General features: G+C 46.4%; 1 protein-coding gene across 2 annotated transcripts in view; it reads left to right on the forward strand.

Annotated features, from left to right (window-relative positions):
- PRKCH (protein kinase C eta) overlaps window positions 1–25,830 on the forward strand; it is a 156,490-nt gene that overhangs the window by 44,070 nt on the left and 86,590 nt on the right. For both annotated transcript variants that reach the window (XR_014788084.1, XM_084836590.1), the window contains exons 3-6: window positions 10,430–10,580; window positions 15,604–15,638; window positions 16,988–17,076; window positions 23,710–23,839. Coding sequence is in view for 1 of the 2 variants with exons in the window: in XM_084836590.1 (XP_084692716.1) it covers window positions 10,430–10,580; window positions 15,604–15,638; window positions 16,988–17,076; window positions 23,710–23,839 (405 nt within the window). In the remaining variant the exon portion in view is untranslated. The remainder of the gene's footprint in view (window positions 1–10,429; window positions 10,581–15,603; window positions 15,639–16,987; window positions 17,077–23,709; window positions 23,840–25,830) is intronic.

The following is a 25,830-nucleotide window of genomic DNA, read 5'->3' on the forward strand; positions in this document are numbered from 1 at the left end:
GGAAGTCAGAAATCCGGTACGACACATCCTGTGTGTCACACATCAGAGCTTCCCATGCTCCGACTTCCTGTGGCTAGACAGCTGAAATCGGTTGTCTAGCCGCAAATGCAGGGCGGCTGAAGTGCGGAGGGGATGATCCCCTCCACGCTTCTGCCCTGCATTGGATAGGCGGTCTCCTCCGAGTTAGGAGGCGGCTGCCTATCCCAGTAGGATTGCTCCCTAAAGCATCTTCCCCACACCTGGTACTCTCCAGATGAGTTGGACTGCATCTTGCATCTTTCCCTACTGACGCTGGATGGGAATGATGCACATTGCAGTCCAACCCATCTGGAGGGCACCAGGTGGGGGAAGGAGGCCCTAAAGCACTAAATTTATCAAGTGCAGCTTTTCCCAGCCTGGAGCCCTCCAGATATTTTGCACGACAGCTCTTAGCATTCTTGGCCATTGGCCATGCTGATGCGAGTTGAAGTCCAAAACCTCTGGAGGGCACCATTTTGGGGAAGGCTGACCAGCCAGTTCATCTTTAAAGCGAGACCTGAAAAAGACCTTCCCAGAACACCTTCTCCTAATCACTGTGTAAGCCCAGTCCAGCTCTGTGACTTAACAAAGCAGATAGTGTTTTATGTACATTTGTCAAATATTGACTCGGATCTTTAGTTTAAGGCAGACAAATTGAAACTCTCCAAGCACATCAAAGGGAGTAAATCCGGAAAGCCAGTGGGGTGGCTAATGTGATTTTTATAGGACCTGTTCCTGAATATTTCATGCAGCAAGGCTAGTTCTGCTATATTTGCAGGCAGTTGTACCTGCCTCTGAAGCACAGAGGAATCTCTCCAACACGTCGTCTGAAGTCTGGACATGTGACGTGTATGGCAAATGCTGACAAAGCCCAGACAAGGGGATGAGGAGAGACTCATCCTAAATCATACGTTTAGAGAGCAAGAGCAAGGACTGAAATGTTTATCTTGGGTCCAGGATTGCATCGTCTTGCTTTTAGGATTTACTTATCACCTGTGGTTACAGGTTTATGGAAAATTTAGGCCATTCATTCATTTTTGTTGGCAAAGCTCTTCACTGCTGCAAAAGGGGCATAGATATTGAACCTCTCACAGTTTAAATGGTGATCCCACCAGAACAGGTAGCAAAACACACATTCAACTTGAGAGTGATGTTCTGGCAAGGGGTGGGCATGCAGCCCCCCCCCCAATGTTTAAAATAACTTTACGGGGAGGGGGATGATATCTGTAGCTGGTAAGGAGAGCCCAAAGGGTTGTATTTAGCTTGGAAACTAGCTAAATGGAACCCTTGTAACACTCTGTAGCACTATGGAGTGGGGATTTTTTTTGTCTGAACATGCATAGGATAGTGCCCTAAACGAATTAATGGAGCATAGGTCTGTGAGTGGCTATTAGTAGCCATGATGGCTCAGTGGAACCTCCACAATTCAAGGCAGTCTTCCACTGAATACCAGAGAAAGGCTGTTGCCCTCATCATGCCTTTGTTGTGGGTCTTCCAGAGGACTGTGGCTGGCAGCAGTGATGCAGCTAGGTAATTTAGACCCTAGACTAAGGGTGCAATCCTATGCAAGATTAGACAGAAAAAAATCCTACAACTCCCAGCATGCTGGGGCATTCTGCGGTTTGTAGGGTTTTCTTCTGTCTAAACATGCATAGGATTGTGCTTTTATTTCTTCAGCTGTGAAGCACACAGTTAAGATATCTCTTCTTCCTGGTACATTAGAAGAACAGCAGCAATGTTTGCCAAACCTTCCTTCCTTCCTTCCTTCCTTCCTTCCTTCCTTCCTTCCTTCTTTATTTATTGTTTTTAAAAAACCAGGGTATATGCAATTTTGCATTTCAAACTCACTTAAATCCTAGCACAATGCTAACTACAGGAATGAAATGGAGTTCTGATGCCCTCATCCCCTGCCTCTCTCTGGGCTGTCACTTGGGGTCCTCCTGGACTTTGGGGCTCAGGAGTTTGGCCGCAAAGTCCAGCCCCAGCTGCACCACTGGCTGGCAGGATGCTTTGCCCTGGCCCAGAAGAGCTTTTCTTCAGTTCAGTATCCTGGTTTCCAAGCAACAGGGCCAGGCCTGTCCTGAAGCGGAGACGATCGGCTCAAAGGCAAAACTTGCTTAACTGTGTGGGGAAATCTGGAAGCACCAAGGCAAATGTGGACCGTAATTTAATCAGCTCAACCCCACCCTTGCAAAAGAGATGGAGAGGAGAAACTGGTGTGGGGTGCAGGGATGTTTCTTGGGCTTCTCAGTCTCTGTGGTGACTTTATATATATTAGCTCTAAATATATTTTGAAATTACTCTGTTGTTAGTCTGTCTGTCTTTCTGTGGAGGCTGGTGGCTCCGATGTACATGGGGCAGTGAATCCATTCCGGGTTTCAGTCAGAAGCAGTCAGAACTCCTTTAGAGTTCTCCTTTAGAGAAACCCGGAATGGATTCACCGTCCCACTGACATTGAAGCCTCCAGTCTCCAGTGCTATCTTTCTCATATATTCTGTGATAAGGTGACAGGTTCCCATGAACACAACTGCAAGCATGAGAATGCACGCACACACACACCCCATTCCCCCAAGAGATAGTAACTATATGAAATGCCGTAGTAAATACAGGCATCTCCCATTGATTGTCCAAGAGTATCAATATTCCCCTATGCTTTTTGTTAAATTATGGATACAATCTTTGATCTGTAGATTAATCCACTGGCTGCTGTCATTGATTCATCAGTGGGAGGCTAGTTTTAATCCAAATGTTAATTGATAGGGTTGAGAGTTAAGGTATGTCAAAGGGTCACGGACCAGATGGGTGACATATCTGTTGCAGAACTCTTTGCATTCAGAACTCTTAGTGTAAAAATGGGAGCAGCCATCTGAGACTTTGCAGAACTTGGGGACAAAAGATCTGATGTTATTCTGAATGTAACTCAAAATATATGACACAGGCATGCAAATAGTTCTGAGAAGATGATGGGGATTGGTGTAATAGGTGATGATATTACAAAGGGATTGTAGCTCTGCTTGCCATTTAGAGTTTGGAATTTTCACACATGCAAATAGGACAGTTGGGTGAGGAGAGAGGATTTGCCCACTGGCTGATGATGTCACAGTAGCCCATAACCTTTTTTTTTTTAGAAAGCCTTTTCCTTATTGCTTTTTCTATGGGGAGGAGAGGAGGGGGGAAGTGTGTGCAAAAACAGTTCCCCCCGCCCCACACACTTTCCTCTGAGCTTTCTGATGGTCATTCTCTTGCTCATGTCAATGAAGCTGTTCTGGAAAAAGAGGTGGGCTTGTAGACAAGGATGTTGCTAGGCACTTAAAACATTCAGGGACCAATCTTTCCATTAGCATCAATGGAAGAGATGTTTGGATGTGTGGTGTGAAATAAATGAAAAATCACACCCACAGTTGTATGATGGCACTGCCCTAATAATAGGTTTTGCCCAAAGCATTTGTTCTGAATATAAAAGTTACTTGGTGGGGACATATTTCAACTTCCCTTCCTCTGCACATGTAGGAGTCAGTGTCAGAGAGGATAGAAAAGATATAAACAATTTGCAACCAGAGAAACCTGTATCGCATTCTTGATGCCTGTCTCATGTAGAAATAGCAGATAATCTGCCTGTGGTATGTAACTGTGCCAGTTTGGGCCGGGCCTCTTCAGGAATTGGGTTTCTTTGGGAGAATCCGGATGTTGCAGGAGAGAAAGGCTGGTGAATCATGAGGAAAACACCTCCTTTTTGTAAGGGCACAGGATGGGCTGTGCTGTTTTTACAAGATAAATCCACTCTTGTCACTGCAGTAGTTGCAGGGAGTTTAGTATTTTATTTATTTATTTGTCACATTTTCCTCCAAAGAGCCCAAGGTGGTGTACACGATCCTCCTCCTCCAGTTTATCCTCACAACAACCCTGGGGGGTAGGTTAGGCTGAGAGACAGTGACAGGCCCAAAGTCAACCAGTGAGCTTCATGGCTGAGTGAGGACTTGAACCCAAGTCTCCTGAATCCCAGTTCGATACTCTGATCTCTGCACCAGGCTGCCTCTCAAGTTATCGAGCTTCTTGGTTGAAAGCCAACATTTCTGTGTGCCTTTCAGTTCTGGGGGATGGGAGGGTGTATAGAGATGTTGGGTGTTAAATGCTGAGTAACGTCAGCCCCTAGGCAAGCGTTGGCTCCAGGCAGTTGGGTACCGGGACCTGAGGGTGGGGGAGCTGGCTGTCAGTCCAAGTGAGCCATTCCAAGGTGCGTCCTTGAAACCAGGCAGGGGTCAAGATCTGAAGCAACACTCAGGGAGAAGGTGCTTCTGCAGAAACCCCATGAGTGAGGCACAGGACATAAAAACTTAGTGGGATCTTCTCAAACTGGGGAGAAGTTTGAGTGCTGGGCCCAGTGCTCTTCAACATTTTTATTAATGACTTGGAGGAGGAGGTGCAAGGGATGCTGATCAAATTTGCAGATGACACAAAATTGGGTGGGATAGCTAATACCGTGGAAGAGAGAAACAAAATTCAAAGTGATCTTGATAGACTGGAGCGCTGGGCAGAAAAGAACAGAATGCAATTTAATAGGGATAAATGCCAAGTTCTGCACCTTGGAAAAAGAAACAAAATGCACAGTTACAGGATGGGGGATATGTGGCTCAACAGTGCTACAAGCGAGAAGAGTCTTGGAATTGTTGTCGATCACAAGCTGCATATGAGCCAACAATGTGATGTGGCTGCAAAAAAGGCAAATGCTCTTTGGGGCTGCATTAATAGAAGCATAGCTTCCAAATCCCATGAAGTACTAGTTCCCCTCTACCCAGCACTGGTTAGGCCTCATCTGGAGTACTGCATCCAGTTCTGGGCACCGCACTTGAAGAAGGATGCAGACAAGCTGGAGAGGGTTCAGAGGAGGGCAACAAAGATGATCAGGGGACTGGAAACAAAGCCCTATGAGGAGAGACTGAAGGAACCGGGCATGTTTAGCCTTGAGAAGAGAAGACTGAGGGGAGATAGGATAGCGCTCTTCAAGTACTTGAAATGTTGTCACAGAGAGGAAGGCCAGGATCTCTTCTCGATCCTCCCAGAATACAGGACACGGAATAATGGGCTCAAGTTACAGGAAGCCAGATTCCCGCTGAACATCAGGAGAAACTTCCTGACGGTTAGAGCAATACGACAATGGAACCAATGACCTAGGGAGGTGGTGGGCTCTCCCACACTGGAGGCATTCAAGATGAGGCTGGACAGCCCTCTGTCAGGGATGCTCTGACTTGGATTCCTGCATTGAGCAGGGGGTTGGACTCGATGGTCTTGTAGGCCCCTTCCAACCCTATGATTCTACGGTTCTAGTGAAACACACACATTCAACACAGCTCTAGGGATGCACTGGCAATGTTTGGCCATAGGCAATTCCTGGGTGACAGCCAGGCACAGCAGATCCTGCTGTTGCTCAAACAAAGGCGCAGCCTGACCTGGAAGCCTTTAGAGTCCTTCCAGGTCAGGAGTGAGCGGCCTGAGTGAGCTGGCCTGAGTGAGTGGCACCATTCCAGAGCCTTGGAACACTTCATAGCCCAGGGATCACTGTACCCCAGGGTAGAATGGCCCTCTAGATGTTGTTGGACTGCAATTCCCATCAAAGCCAGCATAGCTAATAGTGAGGGATCATGGGAGTTGCAGTGCAACATCTAGAAGCCCTCCAGTTGTCCACCCTGCTCTACCTTGAGGGGTGACTCACCACACAGGACAGCAGAAAGTGCCCACCCCAGCTTTTGGAGGGTGCTTTGGCAAAACCCCTTCAATGGGCCACCTCCCTGAGTGAGTCGACGTTCTCTCCGCCATTGACGCCAGCTCTGGCAACAGCACATATACCTGCAGGCTCCTGGGCCTGTGGATTTCTGGCAACTCCTGATGTATGCACAAAAAGGTTGTGTGCGCTCTGTGGTGGGCTTGACGTTGAAGCATTGGGAGTTTAGTCTTCATCTTAGGGTCGCCAGGGGGAGGTGTCTGATCTCAAGAGCCCAGAATCAAGATGGTGGGGACTTGCGATGTTTTCTCATTCACTCCATCCCTGAACTCCCTGGAATTGCCACAAACTTCCTCTAACGAGCCAGGAGCCTTCCTCAGCCCAAGCCAAACACCACTAACCTCCAACCGTATCCCACTTGCCCCCACTCTCTAATCTGCCAGGCACCACCTCTTAGCTGCCAAGCTCCACCTCCTGTGTCTAACGGTCTGAACCTGGTGCCCTCCAGATGTGTTGGACTACAGATGTAAAGTCCAGCACATCTGGGAGGCACCAGGCTAGGGAGGTCTGGTCTACACCTTACAAGACCTGACAATGCTTAATTCATGCTTCTCCCTCACCCACTCATAAGGCTGTCTAGGATTGCAGAGAGAAAGAGTGCAACGAAGAGAGAGCTGTCAATAGGTGCAACCAATTTTAATTACAAGCACATTTCCATATTTCACAACTCATGAATTCCCCCTTCCTTTAGGAGAAACTATTCAAAGTGTAAATTTAAGAGATCAATAGCAGTCTAGACAAACATGGGGAGAGAGCAGCTTTTCCATGAATAGTATAAGCGAGCAGAATTTACAATGACTGAATGAGGGAATTCACTGCAGAAGATTCTGACTCTTGCTCTTAGATGGATCTCATAATTTACAGACTGAATAGTTTCCTCTGTGAAAGGAGATTCACAAGCTAGTAAATATGGGAACCAGCTTGCAAATAGATGTGCCTCTTACACTTAGGGGTTTTGCCTTCTCTTTGTTCTTTCTAGGTTTGCAGCCAAGATCAATGGAACAGTAGGGACCCCTCCAGCCCCTTTGGATGTCATCCAGCATGGATCCTTCCTTTGTCCTCTTCTGTCCCAGTGCATTATATAATTTCCATATAACTGCTCTCCTTTTTCATGGCTTTGTGTCTTTAAACTGGACTTGGACTGGGCAGTCCTTCAAACAGAGGACATCTTCAAGAGGGTGTCCTAGGACACATGGCCACTCTGGAGCAGAGTTTACTCTCAATGGCTGGAGTCAGTGTTACAGTGGAGCCAGGACTCACAGGGTCGAAATGCCAGGACTCTTGGATTAGCAGGGGTGATGACATCATTTGCCAGCACCCCTCTGGCTTCCCTGTTCCCTCTGAGCTTAGGTACAATCATCATAGTAGTCTGGGGAGCAGGGGTGGGAAATGGATTTTCCCAATGACAGTGAAACTATGCCATGGCTTGCCATAGGTTATTTAACGCACGATGACCCATGGTACCTGCGGGCACCATATTACATATCTAACCACTGCCTGGAGATTGTTGTCTCATGCATAACTGGCGAGTATAAGTTATGTGACGCGAGGGTTGTTTAACTCTCACACAAACCACGCTTGCCGGGTTTGCATGACACATTAACCCCCGTTCAGGGGTTGCATATTCAAAACGGCGTCCGCACACGTCCTGCACATGCCGCAGTCTCATTGCGGGTTAAATAACCCATGGTGGGCTGTTTCGTCACATGAACAAGCCCAGTATATTGCTGTGAGCTATCCCTGTTGTGATGCAGAGTGTTTTGGGGTGGTTTGATCTTGAATAGGCAATTAAAGTGTTACAAAAGGCCTGCTCCTGATGGAGATGAAAACTGCTAGAACTGGTTTGTCGATATGGATCAAGCCAGCTGCCTGAATTTTTGGACTCTCCTTGAGGGCGTGGAAATGGGAACTGTCATGATGAGTGCCCGCACTTCAGAATTCACCACTACACCACCGGCTGGGGTCTTAACCTCTCCCCACCCATACTGTCCTTCATTGCCTGCTCTTCATATAAGTGATTTGGCGCCATTCACTTCAGTGGCAATGGGAAGTAGTAACGTGCTGCGTTCAGAGACATCTTCGCGGTCAGGGATCTTGTGGGGGCAGTGCAAAGTGCCTCTGGTGTGTCCAACCACAGAGCCACAAACAGTCCTCGCAGCACCCTCCGCCCACTGAAAGAGACACATGCAAACACAGCACCTATCATAAGGATGGGTACTTGCTAATAAATAAGAAGTGGCGGGACAGTAGCTCAGTGGCAGAGCCCCTGCTTTGCATGCTGAAGGTCCCATGTTCGATCCCCGGCATCTCCAGGTATGGCAGGACAAATTCCTGCTTGAAACCCTGGAGAGACGCTGTTGCCAGTCAGTGCCGACAATACTGGGCTAGATGGACCGAGGGTATTTTTCAGTATAAGGCGGCTTCCAATGTTCCTGTGTAAAAGTGGCTGTGCCTCTTTGGCCAGGGATAGGCTGCAGCAACTGTAAGAGCAGCAGTGCACTCTCATGTTTGCACCATTGCAGGCAGCAACTGCATCTCCAAAGATACATGAGCTGCTCTCATGAGCTTCAACAGGAGCAAATGCAAAGTGCCAATCTATGTTCCTCTTCAGCGCTCGAGAAATTCACTCCCAGGCCCTTTCCCTCTGGGGGGGTTTCTGAGCAGTTTTGAAAACATTACATTCCTCTTTCCTTTTAAAGAGAACTGGGTTACAAATCAAGTCATGGAACAGAGTGACATGCAAGCGCATGTAAAGGCACCTACGGGAACCATGCATCAGTGCGGAAATGGGAAGTACCCACTGGGTGGTTTTAAAAATAGTCCTCCTGAAGAACTGGAAGAAATTAATAACAGGTTTTGAAAAACCTGTCACTCAGTGCAGCAGTACTTCTGAATTCCGAGAATCCTGTTGTTTTTACTTGTATGCAAATGTAATAAATGAATTGTATAAGTGACTTGAAACTTAAGGTTTCTTTAATCAGGTGAGAGCCCTTATATAGTGAATATAAAATATTTTGCATTTGTATAGCGTCTTTGAGTGTTCAAAGCACTTCACACATATATCATGTAGTTCCCTCAGCAAAGTTCCCTTTGTTGAAGGAACTGCACTGGCTGCCTATTTGCTACCGGCCAGATTTAAGGTTTTGGTACTAGTGTACAAAGCCCTAAACAACTTGGGACCAGGATACCTGAGAAAGCACCTTCTCCCTTACAAATGTGCCCAGTCACTGAGGTCATCGGAGGGCATGCTCTTGGTGGTTCCACGTGGACCTGTGGCCCAATTAGAGTCCACCCAGAGAAAAGCCTTCAGTGTGGTGGCCCCTTTTCTTTGGAACTACCTGCCCCTGAAGGTCAGGCAGGTGCCAACGCTGTTGCTTTCAGCGCCTCCTGAAAACAGCTCTATTCCAGGAAGCGTCATTTAACTGACCAGCCATGGTTTTTATTGGCATTCTGTTTTTTAAAATAATATTAATGATGGTGTTTTGATCTTGTTGTCTTTTTACTGTTTTGCCTTTTGTGTTCACCGCTATGGAAACTGCTTTGGATGTAGAGTGGTATATAAATGTTGTAAATAAAAATAAAATAAAAAAATATATTGTTACAATAATCACAACAGCAGTCTTAAGGCAGGTCAGTATTACTATCTCTACATTGCAGGGAGCAGAGCTGAGGCTGAGAGGGAGTGGTGTGAACAAGGCCACTGAGTGAGTTCATGGCAGAAGCAAGATTTGAACTGGGGGTTTCTTGGTTCATAGTTCTCTCTCTCTCTCTCTTCTCTCTCTCTCTCTCTTTCTCTCAAAGCAAGTTAGGCATTTTATATGTATAAAAACTAGAGGCTTGTCATTTAAAAAAGGAGCCATGAGACATAAGAAAGGTAAAAAAAGAAGGAATACAGCAGGGGTGTTGTACCTGTTTCCGTGCAAGAGCTGAATTCAGTTTTGGAGAACCACTTGGGCACCATACTCCACTGGTGGGCAGAGGCAAAGACAAAAGAGATGGGGCTGAAAATAACAAAAATACTATCATATTTTAGTTTAAAGGTGCAATCCTATGCATGTTTAGACAGAAAAAAGGCCTGTAACTCCTGGCATGCCCCACCCAGCACAGCATGGCTGGGGCATGCCGGGAGTCGTAGGCCTTTTTTCTGTCTAAACATGCATAGGATTGCACCTTAAATCTTAGGAGAGGCATGTCAACCTTCTAGAACGGGAGAAAACTGCAGAAAAGCTGGAAAATTACCGAATGATTGGTGGTTGGGGAAAAGGAAGCGAGGCCAAGAGAAGGAGGCATCGCCATCTGGACTGGAACCTCAGGAGGGCCAGATTTGGCTCCCTGGCTTGAGGTTGCTCACCCCAAGATAGAGGAAGCAGATTTTATGGGGGAGGCCTGCACACAGAGGTCAGAATCCTGGGTTTAGACAGAAGATTGGCAGTAGATGAGCAGAGAGCATGATAAAGCAAAAGAAGGGGTGATAGGGAGTATCAAGGGCATGAAGACGCTTAAAGATGAATTGCTTTGAGCTACATTGTGGCTGAAAATCAAAGGAAAACAGCTGCACATAAAAGAGAACTGGCAGAGGTTGAAGGAAAAGCATTTACTCTTTCAATTAAACCACTTTCTTTCCACACATAGGAACTCTCCAGAGGGACAGAATTTTTAAGAACTTCACCCGGAAGCGCCAGCGGGCCATGCGTCGGCGGGTTCACCAAGTCAACGGGCACAAGTTTATGGCTACCTATTTGCGGCAACCTACGTACTGCTCGCACTGCCGGGAATTTATCTGGTAAGGACGGCTTAAACATGGGCTTGGATGAGAGTCTTCCCTCATGCCATTGTCTCCACTCCATCCCTTTGCTGGGCATAATCCTGGATGCAATCGCTTCTCTTTGCAAATCAAAAGGAGAGGACACAATGGAAGATAGATACAGGCTTGTCCGACTTTTTGGGGGAGGGAAAGTGTCAAATGAGTTGTGCCTGAATAGGTAGATTGGGAGTGGATGACAGCTGCAGTCCCACACATCTGGAGGGCACCAGGTTGGGGAAGGCTGATGTAGACCGTGGTATGAAGGGTAGAGTTCGACACCCTGAGAACCGCGGCTTTAATCTGAAAAAGCAAGCTCCAATTTAGGATGGTGATGATATCAACGATCCAAATTGGGTCCTTTGCACCTGCCATTTGCTTGGTGGGAAAAGCTGCCATTGGACTGAATGGGAGTTTTTGCCTAATCCATAGAGCATGGGGCCTGATCCAGAGTGGACCACAATGTGTGTGGGGATGGGGGGGGCGAAAGCTCCCTGCTACCCATGCCAGGCTCCCAATAGGCCAGGGTCCCAGCCCGCAATTTACACTTCAAATGCAATTCACGCAATTGCATGAAAGGCATTGTGTCGCATTTGGCCTGGTGGGGTTGACAGGTTTCTGCCTTGAGGAGCTTACAATCTTACATTTGAGACAAGGGGAAGGGAGGGATGTGAGACAGGGTAAAACAGGGGAAGAATATGTGATTATATCATGTGCATCTTCTTAGGGTGGGGATCATATTGTTATGTGCATGCACCACATGTCTGAGTGGTGAGATATTTCAGGGTTCCAGCACATACTTAGAGTTCAGGTTTATTTGCACATATGTACAGGCTAAGCATTAACCTTCTAACAGATCCGTGCTTCCCACCAGATGTACAGGGGAACCCATAACGCCCTAGGACTTCCTGCCACGAGCAAAATCAGTCCTCTGCTTCCTTTTCAGATCCAGCTTCAGCAGAGACTGACAGTTACACACACAGATTTAGATTTCTTCTACTATTGTTCTCACCCCAGATTCAATTAGCACATTCCTTAGGGAGCAGGGGCGGGGGGGGGGGGAGGTAAAAGATGAGTCATCTCCGCCCATCGCCTGTGCCTTCTTGGCCCATCCCAACTCTCATTAAAACACCTCAGCAGAATGTTCCTGGCCATCAGCTGTCTATTGTCAGGTCTTTGAGAGGTGCTGCCTGCACTGATAGCTCTACTTACAGAAATCTTAGAATCAGAAGTTACAGAGTTGGAAGGGATCCTGAATGGACCAGTTCACATGATTAAATAAGCCACTGATCAAATAAGTCACCATGGCTTATTTAAGCCACAGTGGACTGTGGTGCATGCAGGTGGCCATTTTGAAGATTCAAGCCATGACTGTGGCTGGTTGTGTCGTCTGAACCCGGTGGGTGCAGGTTGTGCGAAGGTTAAACAACCTTCGCATAAACCATGGCTTGTTTTAGGGTTATGCAAGGGTTATTTAACTCTTGCACAACCCACCTCCAACCAAGTTCAGATGACACAACAAGGCACGGTTGCGGCTTGAATATTTAAAAGCTGCCCGCCACATGCCAACACATGCTGCAACCCAGGTGATTGTGGGAAGCAAGTCAGTGTCTTTGCAGTGAGAAGCACTGGGCTGTCAGGGACCCCTGAATGGTCATGCAGACCAATCCGAAACACACCACACTGGGAAGCTGCCTAATACCACGTCTGGCTGATATAATGTCCTTCTCTGACTGCCAGTGGCTCTCCGGGGTCTCAAGCAAGGACCCCAAGGAGACAAGAATATTTTCTCCTCTCAGATCCTTAGCACACAAGCTGTGCCACCCTTCCTGATGTGCTAGGCCCTTCTTGCAGATTAGCACTTTTTTGTCGTCCTCTTTAGCAGTGCTTTTGGGAAGCAATAAGAACTCTAGAGCACACAGAGTTGGTGCCTGCTGAGTCATGAGAGACTACTGCCCAGGGCCAGCTTCAAAGGTAGGCACGGTCGGGCGTGTGCCAAGGACCCACACCCCAGCAGGGGCCCACTGACCGGAGGCCCCTGGAGTTGCTCCTCCTCTTCGCCATTGCAAGCTGCTTGTCTACCTGCCTCTTGCTCTGGCCCAGACAACGGAGGTGGTGAAAAGGAGGAGCGGGAGATGCCACGGCCTGCTTGCTCCCTGGCTCTCTGCCTGTCAAGGAAGCAAGTGGGAGCAAAGATGAGAAAGCGGACGAAGAACAAGAGCAGCTGGTTCTCACTGTGGTGGTGAGAACGCGGATGCCCCGAGGGAAGGGGCCCATGTAGGCAGTCTTGCCCTGAAAAAGCTGGAGCTGGCACTGCCCTGAGCAGCAAACCAGCGACTAAGGATGAGTGGTCCCTATGCATTACCAACAGGCATCGCATGGCAGTAGCAGAGGCAGGCGGCAAGGAGAGCAGCGCTCAACAGGGGCCGATCCTCCAGAGTTAGTAGTATATGCCTCTTACTGCCTGTGCTGTGCCTCTCCAGCTGCTGGAGCCCCACTGTTACTTCGGTCAGAGATGTCGAATCTCTGTCAGCATGAGGGCCGAATTTGGTTTCAGAGAAGCCCTCGGGGGCTGCATTCCAGTGGTGGGTGGGACTGAAGGCAAAAACTGCCAGAATATTTTGGCTTCAAGCCCTTACTGCCAGTATCTGAGCCTTAGGAGAGGCATTTCAACCTTTTAGACTGGGGATGGGACTGCATAACAGCCAGGAAACCAAACCATTGGTGGTTAGAGGAAAAGGGGTGGGGCCAGGAGAAGGGGGTGGAGCTACCCAGGGAACCTCAGAGGGCCAAATTAGGACCCCAAGTGGGGTGGTTTGGGGACATCTGATAGGCCAATTTTGGCCCCTGGGCCCGAGTTTTGCACCCCTGCTTTAGTTTGTCCTGGATTCCTCCTAGAAATCCTGGTTCTTTTTTAACAGACTGTTATGCTGCTGCTGTGGGCCAATGCCATATTGCTTTTGGGCCAAATTCTGGGATGATTGTCTGTTTCAAATACAAAATTCTGCATTACTACCATATTGGAAGAAACAAAAGACTCCATAAAGGAGTCTGGAAACTGAGCTCAGTCACTATCTGCATTTGCATGAGAGGCCTGTGCTAATAACAAATAGGCTGAAGCCAGTAGAGAGTAAGGCAAGAGAGGTAGGCCAGAGGCCTGTGGAGGCCCAAAGTGGCATATGGGCCACCAGTTGACCATCCATGGTTTATACGATTGAAGGCCATGTCATCACAGCCACTTGCAGGTAAGGAATTGGTGCTCATCTCAAAAAATTCAGTGAAGTCCAACAAAGCAACTGGGGTCTTATGGGACTGGCTGAAGTGTTTATCATGGACAGCCACTGCCTATGTGCATGTGGAAATGTGTTTGGTGCAAGATTCCCAACATGTTTTTGAACTTGGTTCAAAAGCTATTGGGGTGCATCCAAATGTACCTTAATCTGAGTGGTCCAGATATTGTGGAAATGCGTTTGCTGCATTGTGTACAGATGTAGCTATTCTTCTCCATTTTAGCTTTTACCATTTTGGTTTCCTAGTCTTTTAGCTTTGGTGTTTTAAATCTGTATTTTAAATTTGCGCATTGCTGTTAGGTTTTATTCTGGTTGTACTGTTATATTGTGGTTTTAAGCTTTCATATTTTATATTGTTTTATGTTGTAGTTTGTGATTTTCATTGTTGTGAACCGCCCAGAGAGCTTCAGCTATTGGGCGGTATAGAAATGAATTGAAATGAATGAATGAATGAATGAATGAATAAATAAATATTCTCCAGAGTTGAACTCTGTGAAAACTGGTTCTGCTGCTTTACCACAGAGGTTGGCTGTGCACACTGCTGATTGGCTGACACCTGCAATGTGCAAAACTCCCCCCACATGCACCACCACCACCATTCCCCAGTGTCTGGAACAATTTTGCAACACAATTCTCCCCTTTAAAAATAATGTGATGGATGGATGTTTACATAAGCAGACATTTATCTATCACTTGCTTTATTTATTTAAAAAGGAAAATCAAGTTGCAGAACTGTTTTAGGGATGTGGGGTGGAGGTGGATGGGGAATGAGTTGGGACATTGCAAGCGCCAGCCAATCAGTGCTGTGCACAGCCAAATCCTAATGCAAGCTAGCAGAACTGGTTTTCGTGGAGCTTGACCTTTTAAAAAAAGTGACACTTAGGCTGCAATCCTAAACACATTTACTAGGAAAGAAGCCCTATTGAATGTGATGGATCTTACTTATGGGATTGCACTGTGAGCCTGTAAACCTCTACACACTTCCCAGGCCCATTGAGCATAGTGCAACTTATTTCTGAGTAAATGTGAATAGTAATTGCACTGTTAAAACTTAAAAAAAAACCATTAGTCAGTCTGCCTGAAAAATGGTTGGAGAGGGGAAAGAGAGATGAGAATCAATCAGTTTTTGAACTACTAATAGGTACATCGGTCTGACGCAGAGTGGAGGTAGGGAAAGGTAAGCATCGCTCCAAGGGAGAATAAAAACAGCAAGCCCTGTTTAAATGTATGTTACAGACCCGTTCTTGCTGAGAGAAGCCTATGAACTTTCCTTTCATGTATTTCATTTCTATACTGTCCAACAGCCAGACCTCTCTGGATGGTTCACAAAAACCACAACCCCAAAATACGACATAATAAAAACATAATATAAAAACTTCAACGTATAAAATTGAAAAACTATTTAAAACAGCTAAAAAGCAGCTACAATGAGATACCGAGACCTAATAAACAACTGACATTTAAAAATGTATGATTCCTAAAAAAGAAAAAGTTTGATTAGCGAAGACTGTGTGAATCTGCTTTGACTCTGAGGACAGCCAGGTTACCACAGAAAGAGCATCTCTGCCTGAGCTCAGCATTTACATATGCATTGGCACTCTCTTTCAGCTTTTATTTTGCTCTTGGATCATCGTGTACGAACCTGACCTGATTTGAGCTGTGTGACTGTGATCTGATCCTGAGTCATGTGTTTGTCTCTGTTTTATCTTCAACAGGGGAGTATTTGGGAAGCAGGGATACCAGTGCCAAGGTACAGTGCCTTATCTCTTTAATTAAATGATAGTTTACAAGTTGATCTTTTTCTATCACCACACAAGCAAGCCCTGATGAAATGAATGGCAGTTGGGCAGGCGTACTTCTCGATGGATCATGCCCGTGCTGATATAAATGTGTCGGGTTTTTAGACCGAGGTCATATTAGTAAATATGTCTTTGCAACTTTTTTTTTTGGTCATTTATGGCATAGCTTGCAATCCACAATGAATTTATTCTGAATAGTCCTGGAGTAATTACTAGTCTCCCCCTCCCCTTTACAGGGTGCATAATTAACTTATGGAATAAGATGCAGTGACAGCCACTAATTTAGATTAAGTTAAAAAGAAATTAGACGATCTTATGGAACATAGACATTATCAGGTATTACCAATATAGGTGCCTTCCTGTTTGTATGTTTTCCTTTCTGTGGATAATAACAGCTCCCCCCCCCGCCCCACGTTATTAGCCACAGAAGGCAGAGAGTTATGGGACTCCCACATCTAGAGAAGTATGGACTTCGTTAAACCTCTTCCATCTGAGTTTTGTGGATTGTCAGCCACCTTTCGTTCCATCATCCTCTCATTGACAGAATCGGATTTTTCTGAATTTCATGAACTTGCATTTGCATTGGAAAGTGCACACTTACGCAAATGTGCACTTCTGAAAAGGTACATTTGCGCAAATCCTCCCAAATCCACATTTTCACAGTTTAGCCTATGGTGGAAAATGCACATTTTCAGTCAGTGTTTTTAATATTTTTTGTATTTTTGTATGACTAAATTTGTGTACAATTCTGTAAGGTAAGAAACCTTACAGAATGATGGCTCTGTCCTACCTCCAGTACCATAGTGAGCCTATGTACACCAGTTGCTGGAGAACCTGGGCAGGAGGGTGCTGTTGTGCTCATGTCCTGCTTGTGGGTTCCCAGTTGATAGCTGGTTGGCCACTGTGTGAACAGAATGCTGGATGAGATGGACCCTTGGTCTGATCCAGCAGGGCTCTTCTTACGTTATTAAACTGGTTTGCAAAGTCTATGGAATCTGTGGGCCTTGGGAAAAGTCAGTCCATTGCAGTATCCACAAGTTGCATTCATAGAAATCCAAACTCATTTGAATCTGTTGTGGATTTCTCCAACACCCCTACCCACACCACATCTAGTTTAACTTTAAGTCCTGTTAAAATCCATTGGACTTCTCCAAAACAAGTCAGATCACGTGTCTTACCTAATAGCTGTGTTGAGCTTCAAATTGTTTCAGGCACATCTCATCTTGCTCTTCCTTTTTCGTTTCTGAAGCTTCTCGCCAACTGTCTCCGTGTTTTTATTTGTGTTTCTTTTGTTTTCTAGTTTGCACGTGTGTGGTGCACAAGCGTTGTCACCACCTCATTGTTACAGCGTGCACGTGCCAAAACAGTACTAGCAAGTTGGACATGAAGGTAAAGTCACAGTTACATATTTGTGGTTCTGTAGGTTGTTTACTGTGGCTCTGCGATGTGTGTGTGTGTGTGTGAATGAGAGAATGAATGAATGAATGGGAAAGATGAATGAATGAATGAATGAATGGGAGAGAAAGAAACTGAGAGAAGGGGGGAGCGGGGGAGAGAGAGAGAGAGAAGGCATGTCCAAGCTCACCTTTTGCTTTGGCCCTGCCCACAGGTGGCAGCACGCCTCCCCCTACCACTTCCCCACATGGGGATGTGGCCCTGGAACCTGAAAAAGTTGCCCAGCCCTGCTCTATACACTTACCTGGATATAGGCCCATAGGATTGCATATAGACTACATGTCTATAGAGAAGAAAGTCCCATTGTTCAGTTGCAATCCGTTTTGTTACATTGGCTTTGATTTGTTTTAATTGTTGCAAGCCACCCTGAGGCTTTTTTTTGGAGCATGTGATGGGATCTGAATTGAATGAATGAATAATTGGACAGTATCTGTCAGAATTACAGAAGTCTGTATATTGCATTTTTAGCAACCTTAAAGCAGGCCATGGGTTCTGGGTGGTTTGTTAAACACTCCAATCACCCACCCTCACCAGGTTTGGATGTCACAACAAGCCGTGCTGCTGAGGCTATTATGTAAATCCGGCCGGTACCCAACCAGCAGGCGCAGGGTGGTTAATAAGCCATCTTGGCTTATTAACCACCTTGTGATCGTGCGGACTGGCCTAATGGGACCAGGTTCGCATGATCACAGAGGGGAAATAAGCCATGGTGGCTTACTTCCCCTGCCGCGCGTAATGGTGGCGTGCCTGGGGGGGATTTGCATAATTACCCTCACCAGCACAATTTGTCGTGTCGTGTGCACTTGGCTAGAGCAGCTTGTTGCCATGGGTAACAAGCCACTTAGAACCCATGGGCTGTTGTAGAGGTTTGAGTGGTTTGCTACCCATAGCAACAAGCCACCCTGGCTGGGTTCACACCACATGACAAGCCACACCAGTGAGACTTATGCAAATCCCCCTGGCCTGCAACAGAGATGTGCAGAGGGGAAAATAAGGCACCATGGAGTATTTCCCCCTCCATGCTTGCAAATCAGCTTTGTGTATACCAAGGGTGTAGCCAAGTCATGGAAGCTGCATAGATTCAGGAGATGTATCTTTGCCAGGTCCTCCTGCACATCCCCATCCCTAGTTTACACATGTGTAGCTCTTCAGAATTCAGGTCGCAGATAACAGGAAGGAGTGCTCCCTGCATGTAGAAAGGTAACGTATCAGAGAGAAGGGTTCTAGGTCAGACTCCCTGACATAGTGGATTTCTGTGTGCAGAGAGTTTCAGTGTGAGAGTGAGAGATGTGAGAGATCAAGCAGTCTCCCACCTACCTTCTGAAGTGGCACAGCAGTCCCAGTAGGGCTGTACCACACAAGTTTCCTAAACATGTTGATTTCTGTAAAGTTGTTTGAGACTTGAAAGCATGACTGCTGGTGGATGGCAAGTAGGATTTAGATTTTTTAAAAAATGTATTACAGTTCTGTACCACCCAATAGCTGAGGCTTATATACAGCCCAACAGCTGAAGCCCAGGTGCCCGTGATATAGATCAGGGGCACCCAGGCTCATCCACTCTTGGGCAATACCTGATGGAGCACCTCTCCCAGTATGAACCTACCCATCAAGGGGGGTCCAGAGGATGGCAATAAGGGAGAAGGCCTTCTTGGTGGTGGCCCCTAATTTTGGCATACTCTGCCTGGCACCAACACTGGTCTGCCTGGCACCAACATTGACATCCTTTCAGCACCAGGTTAAGAGTTTCCTCTACTGCCAGGCATTTGACAGCATATGATGTTTTATCCTGTTCCAGGATTTCTATTATTTACTGCTTTTAATTGTTTTATATGTAAATGTTGTTTATATTATGTTGTATATTGTAGTGTTAAGGTGTTAATCTTTTGTAAACCATCCAGATAGCTTTGGTTATTGGGAGGTATTAAAATGTTATTAATAATTCAGGACTTGATTTCTGCTGTGAGAAGGGATGGCAAATCCCTTAGTGGGTTTTTCTTTAACAAATAGCCTGTGTTTGGTGTTTGCAAGAGGAGAACTCCCCATGCCAGATATTTCTTAAAGGAAAAGTAGACGACATAAGAAAAACATTAAATGACAAACACCACATCTGGTTTGCCCCTCAGTTCCCTGCCCTCCCTATAACTTGGGAATAATAGTGTGTATTGGCCCCAGGAGTGTAAGCAAGTCATTTATAGTGTTAGAGGGGCCTAGAGATCCATAATGCTCGCTTAAGTTCATTATTGGTGAAATTCCTGTGCTAGAAAGCCTCTGAGCATGTGCAGATGAGTCAAGGGCCAATAACAGCCTTCTCAGCTCATTCCTTACTAACGAGAAGAATGTCTTATCTCTGATGTACCTGGGAAGCGAAGTCTTTTTACAGGTGGCTGTGCTTGTGAACCAAACACTTCTGGCCTATTCTGGGAATGAACCCTAGGGGTGCTTGCTAGTGTCATGCTGCCTCATTGCTGACATGTATGGCATAAAACCCATTTGACCCCATGGCCCCAGTTCAGAGAAGCTGTCTGATCCAACCATTGGGCACGCCTGTGGGCTATAAGTTACTCAATAAAGTCTCCTTGTAAGCAGACTCCTTGAGTCTGATTTATCACTACCTTGGCACTTCTAACCAAAGAGTTCAATGCACACGGTCGGGGTGACACATTTGGTGCAACGAGCAGGGTGCCAAAAATACTGCTATGTTCATATTCAAAGGGGAGGAGGATCAGGGGGTCGGCATGTTAAACCGACTCCCAGGCTGGCCACGGGAGGGTCTGTGGGGTCCAGCCGCAAAGCAATTGGCGGTCCTGAGTGGCCCTGTTGCACGGCCAGAGGTCGAAGAGGACTGCACCCCAGTGGGTCTGGAAACTGCGTTAGCATCTCTGCAGCTGGGAAAGTGGTCAGCTAAAGAGAAGCAGCATGCGGGACCTCCAGCACCGTTATTGCTGACGACTTCAGGAGCTGTCGGGCAGAAGGAGTTGGAATGGAGAGAGGAAGCAGCAGAACAGCCCAAGGACGAGCTGAGAAAAGAGCAAGGTCTGAGGCTGTGAATTAGAGAAATGTTGCAGGACAGCCCAGCCTGCGTGGGAGCGTGAAGCCGAAGAAGTAGTTGTTAGCCCGGTACGCCGGGGAGGGGGAGAATTGCCCATAGCATTCCGGGGTGCGCAACCTCATCACCTCGCCTGATTGGGATGAAACCCCTAAGAAGCGGAAACCGAAAATGAAGACCGAGAAGATGAAGACATGGAACGGCATAAAGGTGAAGAATCAGTGCGCCCAGAGCATGGGCTAGTCACCTCTTAGAGTGGGAAGTGCGCCAGAGGACGGTCCCAAGGCAGAATGAAGTGGAAAGACCACATTGAAGATCTCTATCAAGCTAACCGTGTTTAACTTTGAACTGTTCTAGAATTGCATAGAGCCTGTAGCTACTGACCATCAGCTATATGATTTCTGAAGAGTGTAACCATTAAGCTTTTGCCGTGGGATTCCCTGCAATGAAGAAATCTCACTGATTTAGGTGTCCAGTGTTGGACTGCCTGAGTGTGTGCGCTGAAGATATCGAGAAAATGCTACTACCATGCTCCTGGAAGTTGCAAACAAACTGTGTAAGCTGGGAGACCCAACCTGATTGAGAAGGAAAAGAAGATACCGTAGTAGCTGTCTCCAGATACACAGGGATCTGTGTAGCCAGCTGGCTGACGCTGTCCGTGATGTTAAAATTGTAAACTAAGACCGTTTTCCTGTTTGAGACTCCAGCGAAAAAAGCTGACCTGAGTTATTTGTCGCCTCTGACAAGGCAAAGATTTGACTGCCCTGTATTTTATCATGTCTTGTTTCGAATTTGGGATTTACAAATACAAACTGTGAAGCTTTACATTCAAGTCCTGCAAATCTCCCCGCCGCCGCCTCCCAAAGAAGATTGATGGCTGCGCAAAGAACGCAAGTATGAAGCGACCCCCGCCTCCCTGTTCGGCACTTTTTTGCTGTGAGCCGGGTTAAGGGAGAAGAAGAAGAGTGTGTGGGTGTCATGTCCTCGGCTAGCCTGTCTAGTGACTGATAGCCCCCAAAGCTTAATCCTTGTTCAAGGAGTGTCTAAAAGCACAATTGTTGTTCTGTTGTTGTTAAGTGTTATGAGAGCGAACATAACGTCAAGGCAGCTTCAGCGATGTAGTAAGGCCTTGTATGTTATAGCCATGATTTGATTAGAAGGAGCCCAGAAGAGTTTATGCCTGTTCAGTTTTTAGAAGGTCAGAGTCTGTGTGAGCTTATCTCTGTGTGTTCCCAGAGCGGAGCCAGGGGGAGTCACCCAACTCCCTAGCCGCTGGTTTAGCCTAGAGAGGGAGAGGGAGGCTAGAAGATGTCTGGTGAGAACCTGACAGAGGCAGAGTAAGATTTAGAGAAAGGTTGCCCAAGTTAAAGCGTCACGGCTAGAGAGCTGAGCCGTGCCGCTCTGTTTAGTCAGAAGCCTTGCTAAAAGGCTAAAGGCCCTTGTCTGTCAAAAGATCTGGAAGGGGTGTTGGGTCACACCTTCCCCCTTAAGCTGATACAGAGGTGAGGAGCCTTTGCTAGAAACATCCCGTCTTCATTGCCCAAAGCCTCCTCTGTTTGGATCCATCATCATCTGGGCTTTTGAGAGACACGCTGCACATGGACTGGAACTTTGAATTGTCAGAGACTTGCCATGGACAGTATTGTGAGGCTTTTCATAGCCTTGAACTCTTGTTGCTGTGGATTGTGTGTTTGTGCTTGTAGTCAGCTCAGTGTACAGCAGGCTGAGTTTGATCTATCACTTTTGGACTTCCCTCTGCCAGAACTCATGCAGCATGGAGTTGCTGGTGCAAAAATGGCGGCCTAGAACTCTTTGCATGTGTGGGTATGCCTGTCCCTTGATTTTGATGGGCCCTGACCATGCAGCCTGGAGGAGCAGTATTTTATGATTTGTTAAATACTGTGTGGTATTTGCAAACGTCTTTACTCTCAGTTGCAACTCCAAATGATACTGAGTGTGGTTCCCAATAGCTTACAGGGGCAAAGACAGAGAGAAGGGAAAAGCAGAGGACAAAAGGAAAGAAAAAGAGGGGGCGCCAGACCCCCCGGAAAAGCATGGCTGTGGTTGCCCCCAGGGTGAATTGGAAGCAGCTGATTATGCCTGGAGCTTATTACCTGGGGGTGGAGTAGCCACAGTAATGTAAGAGTTCTTTAAGATGAGAAAATGTGACTAGAAGGTGAAAAAGAGCCTATCCCAAATGTGCGTCACTGGGACTAGTGTAAGGCAGAAAAGTTTAAGTAAGTGAGTTTCTGCTGAGACAAAGGCAAATAGCCTAACTTGCAGAGAAAACAAGTGAACGGTTAAAGCTGGTGCATGGAGTGGAGAGTTTTATGTAGAAAAGTTAAAACATGATCTGCACGACAGGCAGGTCAGAATGAAAGAGAGAGAAAGAGAGAGATTAATCTTCCCGCACAGGGGGAAGAGGTAATAGCCCACCTCTGGGCTGTTACGTACAAACAAAGTGAGAAAATACATCACCTAGAAGAGGAGTTCCTCTTCAAACCGATTTCAGGCTGGTTTCAAAGAACTGTGTGTGTGTGTGTGTGTGTGTGTGTGTGTAAGCGAGTGGTTGCAATAATTCTGACTCTCATTGGCAGCTTTTTAACGTTGTGTGCTTGCTTATATGGCTATCGCATTTAAAGTATGCACTTAAGTAATGACAAACATCACATAAGTAAATGTCAACCCCCTAGTGATCAAGCGGCAGAGCAGACTGTTATCAGCCTTTGACCATCTAGGGGTGGAATTGGCCCCAGGAGTATAACCAAGTCATTTGTAGTGTTAGAGGGGCCTAGAGAGCCATAATGCTTGCTTACGTTCATTATTGGGGCAGTTCCCATGCTGGTAAGCCTCTGAGCATGTGCAGATGAGTCAAGGGCCGATAATAGCCTTCTCAGCGCATTCCTTACTAATGAGGAGAATGTCTTATCTCTGATGTTCCTGGGAAGCGAAGTCTGTGTACAGGTGGCTGCGCTTGAGAATCAAACACTTCTAGCCTCTTTTGGGAATGAACCCTAGGGCACGTGCTGCTGAAACGCTGCTTATTGCTAACCTGTAGAGTATAAGACCCATTGTACCCAGTGGCTCGTGGTTCAGAGAAGCTGTCTGATCCAACCATTGGGTACGCCTGTGTGCTGTAAGTTACCCAATAAAGTACTCCTTGTAAATAAACCTTTGAGTCTGATTTATCACTATCTTGGCACTTCTAACCTAAGAGTTCAACGCCCACGGCTGGGACAATACATAGTGATCTACTATTACAGTTAACTGCTGTAGCTAATAGGTTTGTAGTTAAGATCTTTACTAAAAAGACTGCAAATGAAGAAATAATAAAGGATTAATATAGAATGAAGTTTTTAAAATAATCTGGCATTCTTTATGAAAATCAGTGGGAGTTCTGGTCCTCTTAAAGCCATTAATGCTTTATTTAAAAAAAGGCAGGGAAATACTCTGCATGTGTTTTAATCGATTTCTGCCTCCACAAATAACTGGCCTTTCTTCTGTTGCTGCTTTCTCCTCAGATTTCTGAGCAGAGGTTTGGAATCAACATCCCACACAAGTTCAGAATCCACAATTACAAAGTGCCCACGTTCTGCGACCACTGCGGTTCCTTGCTTTGGGGCATCATGCGACAAGGCCTGCAGTGCAAAAGTAAGCTGGAAAGCAAAATAATTGGTGGGTTTGCACAATCATTTTTGGCCACGGCGGCTTAAATAAGCCACTGCGGTTTGCGTCGTGCTGGGCACCGTTCTGTAACCCAACCCCTGCTTGTAGGTTGTCGTGTCATCTGAACTGGGCAAAGGTGGGTTGTTGGCAGGGTTAACAAACCACCCACAACCCTAAAACACACCAACAATCCACCCTTGCCAGGTTAGGATGACACAACAACCTACAAGTGAGGGTTCGGTTATGGAACGGACCCCCATGGGAGCCCAGCACATGCCACAAACCACAGTGGCTTATTTAAGCCGCTGTGGCTGAAAATGGTCATGCAAACCAGGTCATGCAAACCATGGGTTCTAGTATTATGAGAGAGGGAGAAAAATGTCTCCCTATCCACTTTCTCCACACGATGCATAATTTTGTACACCTTCAACCTTAAAGGCCAGACTTTTCACCTAGGCCTTCCCTGACTGATAGTGCTGCCCAGGTGGTGGAATGTTAGTTCTGTGATTTTAAATATTTTGATTGAGGATGTGGTGTATTTTAAAAAAAATGTTTTTATCTGAGATGTTTTGTATTTTCTGATTTCAAATGTTTTAAGAGTAGACATTTTGTATTTTAATTGATATGTTCTCAACTGCTTCGAGGTGTGTTCTTTAGAGATGGCTAAGTAGTCTGTAAAAGGATTATATAAATACATAAACGATAAAGCAGACTTGGATGGGACAGCTTCAAACAGAGGACTGTCTTGCATAAATTAGGATATATGGCCACTTTAAGCATGACACCACCCAGTGAGAGAGCGCAAGGCGAATGGAAGATGCTATGTTTCCTCACCGTGGTCCTTGCTTGCCTGTTCCGATGAACGGGCAGTGACCACAAGAAAGAGGAGGAAGAAGAAAGGGGGGCTGGTGGCTCTGGGGATTGAGAGTGGGCCCCCAAGGTGTCTAGTTCTGCCCTGGCACTCCCTGCTTCCCCCAGCAGCAGAAAGTTTCAGGGCCAGCACAACCTGCATTTCGTTTTCCTTGGATGCAAGAGCACTGGGGACTTAAACTGTTGTTGCAATCTTTGGTTGCTGTTTCCTTACAAATATACAAGCAGTGCATACGTGAAGGCAAAGAGCAGGCACTCCGACAAGGCATCCAGGCCCAGCTCTGGGTTTGGGGGGCTCCTGGGCAAACTTCCTATAGTGAGAGCCTTAGTGGCCCCATTCACCTACTATAGAGCAGTTTGCCTGCCTGCCTGCCTCTCCACCCCCAGCGGGGCGCCATGCAGAGTTCCATTTCCAGGCACAATGCAAAGTGCTGCTGATTACCTTCATTTATTTAATTTGTTTAATTTGTTATATTTTTAAAGCCCTAAATGGCTTGGATCCAGGGTCCCTGAAGGGTCGTCTCCTTCCGCATCATCCCGCCCACTCTATAAGTTCCACCAGAGAGACTCTTCTCCACATCCCAATGGTGGCTGAGGCTGAATTGGCCAGGGCACAGGAGAGGGTCTTTTCTGTGGTCGCACCTCAGTGGTGAAACTCCCTGCCTTGGGAGGTTTGGATGGCTTCTTCTCTCGTGGCGTTCTGCCCCAGGTTGAAGCCATTTTCATTCTGGCAGGCAGTTGGCCTACTGGGCTGATGAGATATGAGGGCAGTGATCCATGATCTGTCTCTGTTAGGCTATTTTATTTTTATTTATTTATTTATTAAATTTATTAATCGCCCATCTGGCTGGTCACCCAGCCACTCTGGGCGATGTACAATAATGAAAACTGTTTAAAATAATAAAATTCTACATTAAAAGCTACTCTTTATTTGCTGGTCATCCATCCTTTATTGTACTTTAAACAACAACAAAATTTTGATACTGTAATGTTTTTATGCTGCAAGCATTCATGGGAGGGCAGGAGTATAAATACATCAAGTGAGTAAGTAAGTGAGAATGCAACCCTATGCATAATTTGATAGAAAAAAGTCCCTCAACTCCCAG

The sequence above is a fragment of the Heloderma suspectum genome, chromosome 1, assembly GCF_057233095.1.
Source record: "Heloderma suspectum isolate Gila_16-S chromosome 1, 16-S_ref, whole genome shotgun sequence".
In the NCBI taxonomy this organism is placed as follows: Eukaryota; Metazoa; Chordata; class Lepidosauria; order Squamata; family Helodermatidae; genus Heloderma; species Heloderma suspectum.